The following is a 17,163-nucleotide window of genomic DNA, read 5'->3' as shown; positions in this document are numbered from 1 at the left end:
TGCCATTCATAAATGTCAGTTTTAAAGCAATGGACCAATGGACGAATTATAACCATGATTGATTTCTCATTATCATTGTATTTTCTATTAAACTAACTGTAGTATTTATTATGAAGCAGCAGCCAAAACATGTTAAGAAACCATGACTACTGAGTGCCATAGTTGTTATAAAAAAAAAGTACATTAAATTATTATTATTATTTTATAAGGTCTGAGGTCAATAAGGTTTTTTTGTTTTGTTTTGTTTTTGTTTTTTTTTAATTAAATTTATACTTTTTTTTTTTTAAGGAAGGATGCATTAAATTGATCAGAAGTGACAGTAAAGTAATTTTATAATGTTGCAAAACATTTATATTTCAGGTAAACGCTGTTCTTTTAACTTTTATATTCATCAAATAATTCTAAAAAACATTGTATCACAGTTAACACAAAAATATAAAGCAGCACAACTGTTTTTAACGCCAACTACCCCAGTAGATCAAGGTAGTGCAGGACACATACACAGACTTTCCTTCTTATAGAATTTTGTCTGCAGTCTGCATCATCCTGCGGAGAAGCCATTGAGTGAGATTAAAACTGAATGAGTGGAGCTCTGGCCCTTAGGTGTCTGCTAGTACTACATGGTTATGCAGTTGATTGGGGTCTTATGGCACTTTTCCACTGTGTGGTATGACTCGGCTCGGCTCGCTTTTCCACTGCGTGGTACGACTCGGCATGACTCGGCTCGATTTGGCTCGTTTTGCTTTTCCACTGCAGTACCGCTACAAAGTGGGTGGGATTATACACTGATCATTATAGTTGCGTCGCCTCTACTGCCAGTGACGCTGGTAGTAACAGTTCTCCCTGACCAATCAGTGATCTGCAGTGTTTACACGTCACATTTTAGTATCGGTACGGCTGGCTTGGAACCTCAACCAAGATGGTACTATTTAAGCGAGCCTTACCGAGCCGTACCGTGCAGTGAAAAAGCGGCAAAAAAGTGAGCCGTACCATGCAGTGGAAAAACGCCAAAGCGAGCCGTACCGAGCCGTACCATGCAGTGGAAAAGCACCATTAGTGCACCACAATATCCATGCAGCTCAATACCAGAGTGGCTGGTCAACCTCATGTGCTCATTGAGTTGGATCAGCATATCAGTTTGTTCTGGAGAGCAAGTGCATGTGGGTATTTTGTGGGCAGCAAGCTGGTTATTTCCTAGCCTCTCTATGACCTTCACACTCAAAGTCCATGAGTTCTGGTTTGGCCATGGCGTCACTGCACTTATCAGACCACATGGTGACACATGAATCTCAAGTTTGCCATAGTGACCAAGCAGTGAACAGGCGGTGAATGATGCAAGATGACAGGAAGAGTAGAAACAAGCACAAACCCACACAGGATTTTTGACATGCAGTACCTGCTGTTTCAGGCTTATTTCTCTGTAAGTTGTGGTCATTAGCTGCGTTGGCTTTGCTGTAATATTCTTGGACCTGTGGTCAGGATAGAAAAGGTTTCAGTGGGGAAGTTTGACTGTTTTCTACCAGAACTGTGCAAATATACTTAAGAATGACCCAGAAAACCATGCACAGCGGCATGAAAAAGACCTGCCTTTCCTATCAAAATATTGCAAAGTAAGTGTAGTTTTTTCACAATCACCTTTTTTGTTAAACTAGCATGATTTATTGTACCGCATCTAGCTTTTTCTGTCTCCCATCCCAAGTCGGACTGAACATGTCATTTTGTGGCTGCTTGACCTGAAGAAGTCAATCGGTGGGCTTAAAGGAGCAACCTGTATGCCTTTCTTTCACAGAACACACTCTTTTCCATGCAATTACAATGAACTGAAATCCAAGTCTTTTGAAGATGATCGCTTTATATGATGAACAAATTTAAGAACTCCTTCCTCTCCTTTTTTGAACAACATGAATGTGTGTAAATTACAGATTTTTTGGGAACTAATCCTTTAATAGCCCACCAGGATCATTTCTATTGTCCCATTTGATACCTCTGTATCAGATCTGATGGTAAGATCCAGATCGCCTGCAGGGTAGGGACTGAATGGAGACTGTCAGTAGGACGGATCATGTTATCAGTGCAAGGCTGTATTACTTCTCATGTGGGCACAGGGCGTGTGTATGTGTTTGTGTTTTGGGTTTGGATGTCGCTGAGGAATCTAAGATCACACCGTCTGCCACTCCTGCTGCCACCACCTCACAAAGCACAGAGATGAGAGAGCCATATACACACCATCGTCTCTAATCGCAACGTCTGTGGCACGTTTGGCTTATCTGAGCTCTGATAGCAAGACTCTAAGAGGCAGATTTGATGGACTGTATCTGAGCCCTGATGGTCCTCAGGCTTTGCTGCTCTTATCAGCTCTTGGATGCCTACGTGTGGAGAGGACCCCACTCTCGCCCTGAGGGACAGAGCCACTTTAGGAGTTTGGAGAAGTTGCAGAGCTCATCTCTACATCTCCAGACTCAGACATGCTGGCTTACAGCTTTAGAGATGAGCGTCAGCAGGACTCCCTGTGTGTCGAACGTCACCCCTCTATGACCTCTCACAGTCCAACATATACCAGAACTCTCTCTTTGCTGTTTTAGTGTAGAAAAGATTTATATTAGGGATGTCGCAAGTGCTGATACAAAGAAAAAATAACAAAAGCAGATGCTTTCAAGCACTTACATGCTCTGTAAATCTTTTTATTATTATTATTTAATTTACTTCATTACTTCTTGAATGATTATTTGGTTTGGAAAAACAATTAATTTACTTAATTGAGAATTTGAAGTTGAATGCATAATTTGGTAATATATTCATATTAATATCTTCCTTTACAAAGGAGTTGGATAATAAGAAATGAGCACCAAATCAGCATATTAGAATGATTTATGAAGGATCGTGTGACACTGAAGTAATGGCTGGTGTTAATTCAGCTTTGCCATCACAGGAATAAATTACATTATAAATGCATTAAAATAGAAAACCGTTATTTAAAATTTTGATCACAATATTTATAAAAATATACTGTATTTTTAATCACATAAGTCCCACCTTGGTGATCACGAGACTTCTTTCAAAAATCTTGAAAATTCTCATTGACTCCAAACTTTTGAACGATAGTGTGTTTGTGTGTGGGTACACAAATATGTAACCATGAATTCTTTTCTGAAACAGAATTCTTATCCACCTCTCGTGTGTGTAAATGAGCATGTGGTGGGTGTCATCCAGAGGCCCTGGTTGCCTTGTTTGTGTTGTGGCCACTTTTTCCAAGTGAAACGACAATAACATTCCACGCTTTGTGCTGCATTGTGCAACATTTGCTGTTGGAGCGAAAGAGAGCATGAGAATGTCACTGTTGTCTCTAAGGCACTAAATTCTTTAATTTTGGAGAACCAAAATGCTATTTTATCTATTTATAGCTTTCATTTGTTAGGTTCATTTAGATGAAACCCTCTGGAAGATGATCGAAAAACCTGGAAGCCTTCAGAAATAAATCGAACAATAAACAGATTATGTTCTTAATTTGTCATCTGTGACGTGTGAGAAACACCTTAATGGATTAGTTCACTTTAAAACAAGAATTACCCTAAGATTTACTCACCCTCAAGCCATCCTAGGTGTATATGACTTTCTTCTTTCTGATGAACACAATCTGAGTTATACTGATAAATATCCTGACACGTCCAAACTTTATAACGCCAGTGAACGAAGGCAATGAGTTTGAAGCTCAAGAAAGTGCATCCATCCATCATAAACGTACTCCACGCGGCTCCGGGGGGGTAATAAAGGCCTGCTTTTTTCGTAAGTTGAATAGGGAAGGCAGAGGACATAGCATAAGCGTTTTGAACTGCGAGAGGCGTTACACTTTCTTCCTAAGTAGAATACGGAAGCCGGTCTGGCGGAAGCTAGATATTTTACCATATATTTTGTTAAATATGGTTATTTTTCTTACACAAACACATCGATTCGCTTTAGAAGGCCTTTATTAACCCCCTGAAGCCGGAGTACATTTATGATGGATGAAGGCACTTTCTTGAGCTTAAAACTCGTTGCCTCCCCGTTCACTGCCATAATAAAGCTTGGACGCGTCAGGATATTTATTAATGTGTTCATCAGAAAGAAGAAAGTCATATACACCTAGGATGGCTTGAGGGTGAGTAAATCTTGGGGTCATTTTCATTTTAAAGTGAAATAATAATTTAAATTAAAAGACAAAGAACATTTGATGAAAAAGGAAAGAAAAAACTTCAGGGATTACTCATGCAAATGGGTGTTCTTCATTTGAACAATCCTAATTTATTGATTCACTTTTGTCATTTCTTTTTGCAGCCATGCCAGTGAGTCTCTGACAGACATAGGCAGACAGACCTCTGTCTCTGTTAGCCACAGATCTGCGGTTAAAAAACATTCCATTGTATTCACATGGCCTGATCAAAGACATTATTGACATGCTTGTTTGTAAGTTCTTTGCAGGAACTTTTTTAGGGATAGGAATGCCAAGTGTATGAATGTCTGTGGTTAAAATTGCTACAGCTCCTTGGTTAGATATTCCCTCATTGCTGCCAACATTGAGGCCAAGCCAGACCAAAATTAACATGAGTATGAATTTATTTGTTTGTCTTTGGCCTCAGATGAACTTTAGCCATATAATCAAGCACGTATCTCCATTTCATCTGTGACATCTAGCTCTTCTATTTAACCCAACAGCTCATATACAGTAGCGTGAGAGAAAGAAATGATTGCTGAATCAAGCAAAATGACTGAAAGTTTTCTTTCAGCATATTTCTAAGTACTTCCTGGCTTGGGCCATAATGTAAATTGAAATAATGAGACAGCAGGCCATATGTTGATTACAGTCGATTTGAGGCACAAACGCACAGCCACATATAAACACCCACAGATGGTTATCGCTCTATCATCCTTCCGTTCGGGGGGATGTTTTTACGAGATAAGATCAATTGAAAATGATTGAAGAAGCCTCTATTTATCTCCAGTCTTACTGCCTATGAGGTGGTGTGAACATATTTGGTGCTTGTAATCTTCGGCCTAGTTAAATACACAAGACATCCATACAACGTCACCTTTGGTGTCTGCGAATAATTCCAATCATTTTTCAAAAGTGAATTTGCAAAGATGAGCTGTTAGTCTGCTTGTTCAGGCACACCCATCCTCGCATCATCTGAGAACTTCATTCGGTAAGGAAACTCCAACTCCCAAACATCCTCAGGGAGGGATTCCTTCCTTTGTATGCACACAATGCCTTCGAAGTGAGGAGAAAGCTGTTCAGGAAAGCAGACATGACCTTGTACACACCTTAGTTTGGAAGATCAAAACTCAAGATGGCTATTGTTTGTTTTGTCTAACAGATCGTTTTGGGCCCTCGTCTAAGTGTGTGCAAGTGTGTTTACATGTATCTGTTAATGTCTGTGAGTAAGAGTAAGTGTTTTGAGATTTTTGTTGTCTGCTGTGGTTTCGATCCTAATGGAAGTTTTCCTTCTCGTGTGGTGATGGATGATTAAGGGAGGGTGATGAGTACAGGGTCCTTGACTGACCCAGTTTGAAGGGTTTCAGGACTGATGGGCCGCCAGAACGTCGTCAACAGTTTATCCTCCTGACCCCCATCCTCCCCTTGTCTTTGTAACCCTCACTTCATTTGTTTTCTTACCCTAATGAGTCTTCCTGTTCCCAGAAAGCAAACTCAATAAGGGGTCCTTGGATTTAGGTGACTTTTTTTTTTTTCCTTCAGTAGAGGAGTTAAACTTTAATTTCTCCTTTTCCCATTCTCAGTTCCACCTCTCGCATCCTTTTTCTTCACCTTCCTTTGGTTTTCTCTAATTTCTCTACCTTTTTAGCTGTTATGTAATCTAAACCCAAGTTCTACAAATGTTGCCATTGTTTAAATTGCTTTCCATCTCTTTTTCTTTAGTTCTACCTGCAGTCTCGGTTCACGTGGCGAGGAGCCCGTCTCCTGAGGCCCCTCCTCCAGTTCACCTTGCTGATGATGGCCTTCTACACCGGCTTATCACGTGTCTCTGATCACAAGCACCACCCCACTGATGTCTTAGCTGGCTTTGCCCAAGGAGCCCTGGTGGCCTACTGCATAGTGAGTACATCTTTATATTTCATTCATTAGATCCACTTCAGGTTTCCAAGTAAGGTTTAGTATCTTTAAGGAGACAAGACACTGTTGTGGAGTCGTTCTTGAATTTTATTGGTTGGAAAGCATCTGGAAATGTCCTATTTTTATGACATTTGATAACCACTGGATTTGATCTTGTTGTCATCAAAACATCTGGAATTTTATTTTATTTTTTCTAAAATTTGTGAACAAGCACTTTTTACACAGCGTTAACACCAGAACTAATTAAACTTTACTTTCGTAAATGTGCTGGCAATTATCAACCCGACAAGTTTGACATCATTACATGTTTTCCTGTTTACATCTTTCACTTTGAAACATGAAAATGTTTCTATGTCAATATAGTTTGATAGTTCTTTATTATGTTTGTAACCCAACTAGAGACAGATTTATCACATAACTTTGTCAAAAGAACCATTAAGAACAGACTTCATCTGGTGTCTTTTGAGTGAAGTGAAGACAGAAGACCATCCAGAGTTTGAGGTCGGAAGGGGATCTGGAATATCTTGAACTAGACCACAACATTCTCCAGACTCCACCCTCTCTGTTTTTTACCCCCATCCACAAAATTACTCATCCATCACAGTGAAGCATAATCTTTTTCTTACTAATGCAGAGCATATTGCCACAATTGCACCATTACCAACTCTCAAATGAAAAGAGAAGGGGGAGGGTTGTGGAAAAAGGAATTTTACACTTCATAATTGTGGCACATGTCACTTTTGTTGGTGCCAAACTTCCCCTGCAGTAAGCAAAGCTTTACTTTGCTGGATTTACTGGATTGTGTTTGGGAAAATTGAGTCTGGGGAACTGAATATACGTAGAGAGGAAACCTTTTCTCTATAAGAGAAATAACAATGTTATTTATTTATAGAAACAGGATGTTATCTGTATCATAAAGGGGGCGGCAGAAATATTTGAGGCCCATAAGATGGGGTGGGGGTTGGTTGGGCAAGAGACCAAGACCTCTTGCCCTAGATATCACCCCATCTTAATTATTACTACAACTGAAAGAAAAATATCTAAATTGTTAGTGTTGGATTTGAAATATTGAGTTGTGTTTCTCATACATCACAATACAATTCCCAAAATGTCCTAGGAGAGTCTTTCTTCAGTTTAATTGGCTGTGACAGAGCACAGTTTTTATGGTACACAGATGTTGGCCAAACATCATTCTAATAGTATCATGAACCTCCAACACATTTAATCGTCAGTCCTTGAATTTTCTGAACCTGTGTGGTTCACTTTTCAGTTGGCTCTTGTCTTTATTTATTGGCATTTCAATTTTTCCAAGAGTAGTTTTAGGCATTCGCCAACCCTTTAATAACCTCATTAAGAAGAACCTTTTTAGTTAAACAGTCTTGTTTTGCTTGAATAAACCATCAGCTTCTGATGGTCTTGATTGTCTTTGAGCCCTTCAGGTTCAAGGTGTAGGATATAATCTTTGAAACCTGGAGAAGTTTCTTCTTAATGTGGATAGCAGATAAGTACAAATAAAAGAGAGCAGAAATGAGATCCCTTTCACTACAGATCAAGGCACCCATGTACTTGTTTTTAATGAGCCTACATTTGGAATCTGTTCCGCTCCCCATCTGTGAACACTTTAGAGGCCCAATTAGAGTATCTCTAATAACCAAAGCTCAGATGGAGCCTATAGAGGTAAAGCAAGGTATATGTCTTTAGAAGAAAACTGACACATGGTAACATGCCAAAGTTATGTCCCCATACATCACGCATTGGTTTTGCACCATAGGCTACAGTGTACCCTATACAAACTTCTCACCTAGTAGTCTCCGACAGTTCATGGTTGGGAGGTGAAACATTTCTTCTAAGCTTGGCTGTAGGTGCTGATTACTGCTTAAGGGGGTTGTGTTTAAAGATGTTTAAAGGTTGTAAGTGCTCTGGGTTGGTGTCCAACTGGCTGGCTTCAAAGAAACCGTGGAAAGTTACAGGTCTTAGTGAGTTTTGGCCATATTGCAAAAGCTGATTACAGACTTACCGCATGTTCCATATTAAAGGGGATCAAGTCACATGGTGCTGCTAGACTGTGATGCCCACAGAGAACTGATCACAGAACGGCAATTAATGTCAGTCTGTCGATGTATCATGCTAGGGAAACTCAAAACTTCAAGCAACACAATGCTAACTAGGCCATCAGTTTCGTTCAATCTCCTAAAAATCCCAGTTCCTTATATTCAGGCCTGGTTTGTATCAGAAATTTTGGCAAGATTCGCTACCGTTACAGTTGCTGAAGTCAGGCAGCCTGGCATATGTTTAAAAGTCTGATACGTAACTAAAAGAACCCTTGAGATTCAGACTTCAGAAACCACTTTTTTCTTCTTTGTCTTTTGGACTCTTGACTATGGCCACATCCTACAGTTCTTCCTGTTGGAGAGTGGCGTGAGCTGTTTGTTCATGTCATCAAACACTGCCCACTTTCTAAGCTGCTGACATGGATGGAGAGAGTGTGAGAGGTTGGCTGCTTGTAAGCCTCAGTTGCAGAGGTGTTTCCTGCAGGACTAGACAAGGGTGGAAACAGCTGGAGGCCAGCGCTCAAACAGCCTTTTCCTCTTCCTACTCTTTCTTTATATCCTCAACACCCTTCGAGTTCTAATTTCACAACAGTTCATGGCCAACAGTATCCCACCATTCCTCAGGAGCACAGAGGGTCATGTTCAATATTCCGGACTCCCAAGTCCTCCTGCGATAACAGTCCATAGCTAAGTGCTTCTGGTTTGGCTTGGGTGGCATGATGGTTGTCCCGATATCCTATCACTCTCTCCCATATGTCAGGCCTGAGCTTGACTACTACTTTTTTTTTTTTTTCCCATTGGCCACCACAGCACTCTCATAGCCATGGTAATGGAGGCCATCTCAAATCGAAAATAGTGTGGTTGTGTGTAGAAAGAAAGGAAATTTTAACAGTGTTATTAAACTTCACTAATGTTATGCCGGAGAACGAGCAGCCAAAACACAACTTGGTCTCCTCAATTATTATGCAGATGTGGCTCAGTGCCTAAAACTACAATTTAAGACACATGCATAACATAAGCAACACACTCTCACACATAATCATGTGTGTTTGGCACTTTTAGGATCAGGCACACCCAAACCAATGGAAGACCACACACAAGTGTACACGCCCAAGACATCTTCTATGAACCTGTTCACAGTTCAGTTCAATCCCATAAAGCCATCAGTGAAAAGCGGCAGAAGTTCAGTGAGGTTCATTTGAGACTAGTTTGGATAGAGTTGGTGAGTCCTCACAGCTCTGGGATCCAAAATAATTGTATATATTATGTTGATCTTGGCTCTGTGGCAATTGTTGGATGATGACAAATTGTTTGATGTCATTTCCTGTCTGATTAAGAGAATGTCTGTTAGAGTGCCAGGGTGGAGCAGTTAGTTTGCCATGTAGATGATGTCAAACCACTTTAATACAATATAATACAGAGATGGAGACTAAAATAGTACATTAGGCCACTTGATGCCCTAGTGTTTTCACACATGTTAAAATTGAAAGAGAATGTGTCATAGAAAACACGATTTTGATCTTGTTGGATTTTTGTCAAAAAAGACAAAGCACTCTTCCTAGTCCAAAAATGGGTGTGCCATCACACCCATGAGCTCTTTAACATATTGCCAATCATAACAGAGTCATTACATATATAGTAGATGTCTTAAAGGTATACAAACAAAAACACAATCACGTTTTTAAGTCTTGCATATATTGCAATAGTTAGCATATAGTTTTATTGATGTAAATTAATGGTTTTTGGACCAAGAAAAAAATAGAATCACTTGCATGTACATTATAATAGTAAGAAGAATGTGCACAAAATTATATAATATATGCTGCAGTAACAGACACTTAAGATGCATCTTAATTCTTCCTTTATATGCAGTTATTGGTACCACAATAAGGTCAACACACATACACAGGCTTAAATAAACACGCAAAACAGCTTCCTGGTGCTGACTGAGCATTTGAACACAATGGAGCAAGTTTGCTGTTGAAGAACACTTTCAGACAGAGGGCCGTGACACAGGAAGCACTCACCCCGTGACACAGGTTCATTGGCTGCCTGTGATTACAAGTGAGAGCTTGCAGTGCATCAAGCAACCTATTGTGAGAGACAAATCTTAAGTCATGTTGGACAGTACCGCTGAATGCCATGCTGATGGCAAATGTGATAACATAATTACATACAATCTAATTACAGATTTGGAGACTGTCAGCAGAAGCCTTGTGTCAGCCCTGTGTAACATAAATTGTTTTCAAATATTTTTAGAGAATTTCGAGAAATATAACAACATTTAAAAAAAACAAAAAAAAAAACACATTCTAATTGCTACAATTCAATTAAATTTTCAGGTATTAAAGGTTTGCCTGTCATCATATGTGGTGTCACGCAGGGAATAATTTGATTATATGTTCTTTTATTGTTCATAGTATTTAATTACAAAACCATAAATTTGTACACTATAAAAAAGGAATTGTTGGTTTATCATTTTAAAAAATTAAGTTACCTGGTTGCCTTAAAATTTTGAGTTCATTGAAATTAAAAATTTGAGTTAATACAATGAAGTCGATTGGTTTAATCAAGAGAAACTCAAAATATGCACTTGCCATTGAAAAGCCCAAATTAGCCATACTTCCTCTTGTATTAAAATCCTTCATAATTGCAAAAAAGCAGAGGTTCTAGATCCAGTTTCCTGATGTCATTCCAGTGCAATGTAAAGGTCACTCTGGAAATGTCATGATCTTTCTGGCATGCTTTCTTTCATATGGGCCTAAGACGCTCATAGGAGGCCCTATAGGATGAACTCATCCGCCGTAACCTTTGGATAAAGCTCTCTTTGTATGTGAGCATAGCATCTTTCACTGAGAGGATATGCAAGAAACAGCTGCTGGAAAGATGATTCCAGAACTCTGATGGCCTCTCTAAGGCTTGCTGTTCACTTTCTATCTCTTTCCACACACACACTTAACCTGTTGATAGTCACAGCATACTTACTCAGGCCTGTCACTCACATAACCAAATAGGAAATCCTTTTTTTTTTTTTAACTCTGTGTGCAAGTCTATGTGTGCTTTTTTTTTTTTTTTTTTTTTTTTTAACCCCTTGGCATCGCTCAAGGGCAGCGCGCCTCTGCGGCTGACGGCAGCGCCTGAAACGTGTCAGGACAATTTAGCTGTTAGCTACTCCAAACACTGACCTCTTTTCCTGTCACACACTGGCCCCATACTCTTCACACACTCATAAATAGCGTGTGTTTACGCATTGGCAGGCTTTCTGGAATCGGTGATTCCATGCTGCTGCCGTCCAGCTCAGCTGTTCTGCATGCTTCAGTAACATTCATGGTGTGTAGACGGCTAAATATCCCGTAGGCCTCTCCTATGCCTACATTACCGTGAAAGCATCCCGTCTTTGGCATGAAAGGCCCGTGACTCAGACTTGTATATTTTCAGCTCTTTGTAAATCCATTGGGTGCAAGCCTTGTCTAATGCCATGGGCACACTTCCTTTCTTCCCCTCCCCGGTTTCCTGTTTTGCCTGTGATGTCATTAGGTCGTAAAGAGAGGGTTGTCGGGCATCTCTCCTTGACAACAAAGTTCTTCCCACGCCAAGTGAGACCATTAATACTGACTTCACTTCCCAATCCCTCACAGTCAAAGACTGAAACAAAAGAACTGAGGGTTTCCTCTTTATCTTTACTACTGACCCAAGGCGTTAACCGCTCTTATCAGTGTGTGACTTCATACACATCCGTATGTCACAGGCGATGAATTGCCAGCCTTTATATCATCTGACATTTCAAAAGCCATATTGCTCATTTGTGGCCAGTGGAACATTCAACAATGCTTCCAAAATATGTGTCTGAATAGGGGTAACTGTGAAGTTTAATGCTGCTATATTGCAATTACTCATGCCCTATTTTAAGGCGATTGCTACGGATATCATTGATTTCCATTTTCTAATTAAACCAGACCAAAAAAAAAAAAAAAAAAACACATTGTGTTCCCTTCAGAACTGAAATTATGCTGCCTTTTTTAAATTCCAATTAAATTCTTGAACTTTAATAGAGTTTGTAATGAGGGGTCTACAATTGCAATTAGAAATTGAGTTAAATAAAGTAAAATTTAAATAAATTGAAATTCAAAGTAGTGTGAAATTTAAAAAAAAAAAAAAAAGTTGGAGACTTTAAAAAAGCCTTGTTTTAAAGTGTAAAAATGTTTAAAAAGTTTAAATGTCTTTAAATGTTCTTAATGTGTTTAATCCATTTATATAAATATGCACAGGAAAGTTATTTTTAAATTCTAATATTTCACAATATTACTGTTTTTACTGTATTTCGATCAAATAAATGCAATAAACGCAGCCTTGATGAGCATAACAGACTTTAAAAAACATTGAAAAAAATGGGGTCTTACCGACCCCAAACTTGTGAACCATAGTAATATACAGTAAATATTATTTCTTAATCAAACTTGGTAAATGCTATTTTATAGACAAGAATGGAAGAAAATTCCCCAGTTTTCTCAAATTCACACTTATAAATTTAAAGGGGACCTATTATGCCCCTTTTTACAAGATGTAAAATAAGTCTCAGTGTGAAGTTTCAGCTCAAAATACCCCACAGATCATGTTTTATAGCATGTTAAAATTGCTACTTTTTGGGGGTGAGCAAAATGCGCCATTTTTGTGTGTCCCTTTAAATGCAAATGAGCTGGTGCTCCCGGCCTGCTTTCAAAAAGAGGGCGGAGCTTCAAGAGTTCATGCTCCGGCATACCAGCAACAACAAAACAGGACAATCTCACGCACTGAAAATGTCAGAAACTGTCAGTATCGGTGTTCAACCTTATATGTTTGTGAAGCAGTCCGGCGCAAAATGATTTAACGTATAAGACTTTCCCGATTTTCTTTGGGACATTTCCTTCGAAAATGAAATTGATCTGAATCAGCTAGTTTGAAGATACCGCTTTTGATTTATAGGAATTATGAAAAGAAAATATGTGAGTATATTTTTACCATTATAGGCTGGTTGTTCTCACACACTGCGGACACACATCAGTGTTTAAACACCTTATAAAAGTGAATTTTGCATGATGGGTCCCCTTTAAAAGAAGCCAATTCTCAAATTCAGATTTTTGTCCAACCCTTTTTGGTGTATTACAATCATATTCTGTGGATAATGTGACTTGCATTCTTAGTTTTATGGAAATAGTTTGTTTCTCAAATAAATGGTCTAACTCTTTTTCTGTCTCTTCTTCTAGGCCTTTTATGTATCGGACCTCTTCAAACCCAAAGCCAAGGCTGCTACTCCACCTCCCTCGCCAATCAAGAAAGAGCTCCTCCCCTCTTCTGACATCATAGACAGGAACAACCATCACAACATGGTGTAGGAGGGGGGAACGGGAGGATCAGTCTGTAATCTCCCCATCCCTCACCCCTCCTCCATCCCATGAAGAAACCAGAACAGCCACCTGTGACAGAGGAGCTACGGCCAAGCTGAGATCTCCTCTCTCTCATCTGACAGTAGAATGTAGGGACAGGACAGAGACAATCCTATTGACTCTTATTATGAATTTATAAAGACCTCACTATCCTAGAGCCCAATGCGAAAGGCGAAACAGACACAAAGCTAACAAAAAAGTGATTTCTCCCTTCAAAAGATTGCGTAATTTGTTGCGGAGAATGAATTCAGCTCGGGCAAATCGGCCCATTGACGAAAGTAATACACAGAAATACACGAATGCGTAAATGACGACAATGAAAGGAAGGAGAGAGTGAATGTGAGGCTGGTCACGTGACCAGCGCTTCTCTCTTTCCAACCGTCTCTTTCTATTGTCTCTGTGGCCTTTCAGTAACAGCATAGGACAACAAATTCCTTATTAATAGGAATGATTAGTTTTACCTGCGATGTAATTAGCACAGATATATTAACAATATAAAGAAGAATAACTTATAGCACTATATCCAAGTTCGTTGTTAAATGTCACCACTCGCTATCTGAGAAGTGTAGCTTTGGGAAGCTTGATGAAGGTCCATACATGAGATCAACACCATCAAAGCTGATCTTCGCTACCCGAACAGTGGCCTAAATGCATTTTAACGGGTTTTAAATGGTGGGTGGGTGGGTGGGTACGGGACTTTTTTTATTTTTTTTTAGATAAAGACTGATTTCAAATAGATTTTTATTTTAGTAAATGATTTCACGATGCCCGAACTCTGGGGGCGTGGCTGAGCCGTGCCGCCTCACTGTCTTCTGATTGGTCAGAGCTAACGCAGGGGGCGGGGTTAGATGTTGGGGAGGATGGCGTAGAGGTGTGTCTCGCCACCACGGTCTCTGGGATTGACTCCCACTGACTGCACTGGCACATTTTTTTTTTTTTATTATTATTTTTGGAACTGGGAATGAGCCTCTTCCGCTGGCTGGTTTGATCTCTTTCCCTTCCAACTGCATAATCACTCAACTCTAGTTGTGTGTTTTTACCCATAATGCCACCTGTGCCCTCTGCCTGTCCTGGCAAGAGTCAAACTGCCCCAAACCCTGACGGGGTTAAGGGGATGTGGGGTCCTTCAGCAGGATGCTCCGTCTCACGTTTGCGTGTTTATATGTGTGGCATATGTTTCCGCAGCCAGTCCTGGTGCAGTTGGCCGTTGCCATGTGAAGAAACTTAAGAAAACTGTGGACTTTTTTTTTTCTAAATGCCTTTTCTTAGCTTTGATGATCCTATCGTGATGATGTCTACTGTCCCCACTAACAGCTGTACAGTACTGCCTGACTTTTACAGAGAACACATCCATACAACACAACTCAAGCTCCAAATGTGTTGCACATCCCTCCCATTGTATAGTCCGTCCTATCATTTCAACAAACCGTTTTATTTCTCTCTCAGAAATATATAAATAATGTATAGATCACTAAAATTAACTATGTAAGATATTATTTCTGAACGTGTTTAGATATATCCACTATGAATCTAAAAAGCAATGTGTCATGACCTGTGTTATTTACAAAGTGCTGCTTTTATGAGCATTGATTGACAGATTTTTGTATTTAGGTAACTAAAATATTGTAGATTTGTAATAGTACGTTTTTAATAAGCGTTGAATAAAACACATACAATTGTATCAAATTCACTATTAGTATTTTTGTATTGTCTCATTTTGTACAAAAGAAATAATAGCAAAATGTTTTTTGTTTTTTTCTGCTAAATGTACTTAGCTCTAATACATGTGCTTTTAAATAAAAGCTCATTATAAACAACAAAAAAAGTGTTTGGTTTCTTATTGCGTGACATTGAAATTGTCCTAGTGGTCGATGAGTTAAGTATGAAAGCTTGTTTCCGCCATGGAATAAAACAATTTAAAAGATGATTGCGACTTTTTATTTCACAATTCTGACTTTTTTTCTTCCCAGAATTGCGAGATATAAACTCAAAATTGTGAGAAAAAATTCAGAATTATGAGATAAAAAGTCAGAATTGCAAGATATAAACTCGCAATTGTGAGAAAAGTCAGAATTGCGAGAAAAAAGTAAGAATTGTGAGATATAAACTCAATTATTTCTCACAATTCTGACTTTTTCCTCACAATTGCAAGTTTATTTCTCACTATTATTTCTCACTATTCTGACTTTTTATCTCACAATTCTGACTTTTCTCACAATTCCGAGTTTATATCTCGCAAATTCTTTTTTCTCACAATTGAATTGAGAACTTTCAATTGCGGGAAAAATTACCTTTTTTACTTTTTATTCAGTGGTGGAAACAAACTTCTATAGTAAACCACATTAAAATTTCAAACAGAACATTTTTATGTGGAATTATGTTACTTAAGTGATTTCTATTTTAATGTTTTAAAAAGCTGAATTTTCAGAATCATTACTCCAGTCATCAGTGTCACATGATCCTTCAGACATCATTGTAAAATGCTGATACGCTGCTAAAGAAACATTTCTTATAATCAATGCACAGTTGTGCTACTATTTTTGTAGAAACCAAGATACTTTTTTTCAAAAGAACATTTTTGGAGCAATGTAAAGTTATTTTTGATCAATTTAATGCATCCTTGCTGAATAAATAAATCTGAGCCCAAACTTGTGTGTTTGGTGTCTTAATGGGTGTTTGGTACTATTCTCGGGTACAGTGTGTTACCGCCAATGTGAAATTGTCCTAGTGTTCGATGAGTAAACCACATTTGTTTAAAAGAGAACATTTTTATGTGGCATATTGCGTGTGTTACTTAAGTACCCGTCATAAAAAGTTTGAAAAAGAAGCTAAATGAATTGTCTTGGAATGAAATAATAAGATTTTAGTACCATCAGCATGTTTCAATCAGGGCTGGGCGTTCTTGTTTTCCTAGCACTACGACTGTGACTTCATATTTTGGCTGTATGTTGAGGTGCCATGATCGTAATTTCTAATATTAGGCTCCCTGACGGTGGCACGATGTCATATTCTCCAGCGTTATGCAGTATGTTAAGCCTTGAAACATCACCGTATAGCTGATAAATCTGTACAAATTACTCTAATATGCAACTAACCAATCAAATTGAACAGTTTAATAAGGAAAAATGAATGCCGCCAAAGACTGGTGCGTTGAATAGTGGGCACGTTACATCAGTGGGTTGGGTTAGGGCCAGGCTTTTGAGGTCTTCGCTGATGGATTGAGGCGATGGCATTGAGAGCAGTCCTGGTTCTGTGGTCATGTTTGGCTGAGGGAAGGAAGCCGGGGAGGCCTGTAGGCAAGACTGATGCCAGTACTGAAGAACACGAGCAAAGTTGTTTTACTCCTGCCGCCGTGAGCCTCAGCACAGGCTGTTTTTCTAAGTCGCAAAGGCTGGGCTATTTCACTGGTTTTGCACTGACATCTACAGTAAGCCACCAAAACTAGTCCTGCCTCTTAAATGGGCCATCAGATTGCAACTTTTTCACCTAGATTAACCTCAATTTAAGGCAGATTATAATAAATGCTGACTGCATCAACTGCCACAATAACCAGTAAATTTAATGAAGAGCTCATTTAAACATTTGC

At 39.0% G+C, this 17,163-nt stretch overlaps 1 protein-coding gene across 2 annotated transcripts in view; it reads left to right on the top strand.

The window, feature by feature from the left end:
- The window catches only part of plpp3 (phospholipid phosphatase 3), a 43,556-nt gene extending 28,154 nt beyond the window's left edge, over positions 1 to 15,402 (top strand). For both annotated transcript variants that reach the window (XM_051875910.1, XM_051875909.1), the window contains exons 5-6: positions 5,909 to 6,085; positions 13,398 to 15,402. In XM_051875910.1, the coding sequence (XP_051731870.1) occupies positions 5,909 to 6,085; positions 13,398 to 13,526 (306 nt within the window). In that variant the 3' untranslated portion in view covers positions 13,527 to 15,402. The remainder of the gene's footprint in view (positions 1 to 5,908; positions 6,086 to 13,397) is intronic.
- Positions 15,403 to 17,163: the final 1,761 nt, after the last annotated feature.

This window comes from Ctenopharyngodon idella, chromosome 20 (genome assembly GCF_019924925.1).
Source record: "Ctenopharyngodon idella isolate HZGC_01 chromosome 20, HZGC01, whole genome shotgun sequence".
In the NCBI taxonomy this organism is placed as follows: domain Eukaryota; kingdom Metazoa; phylum Chordata; class Actinopteri; order Cypriniformes; family Xenocyprididae; genus Ctenopharyngodon; species Ctenopharyngodon idella.
This window is presented reverse-complemented; position numbering and strand designations above follow the sequence as displayed.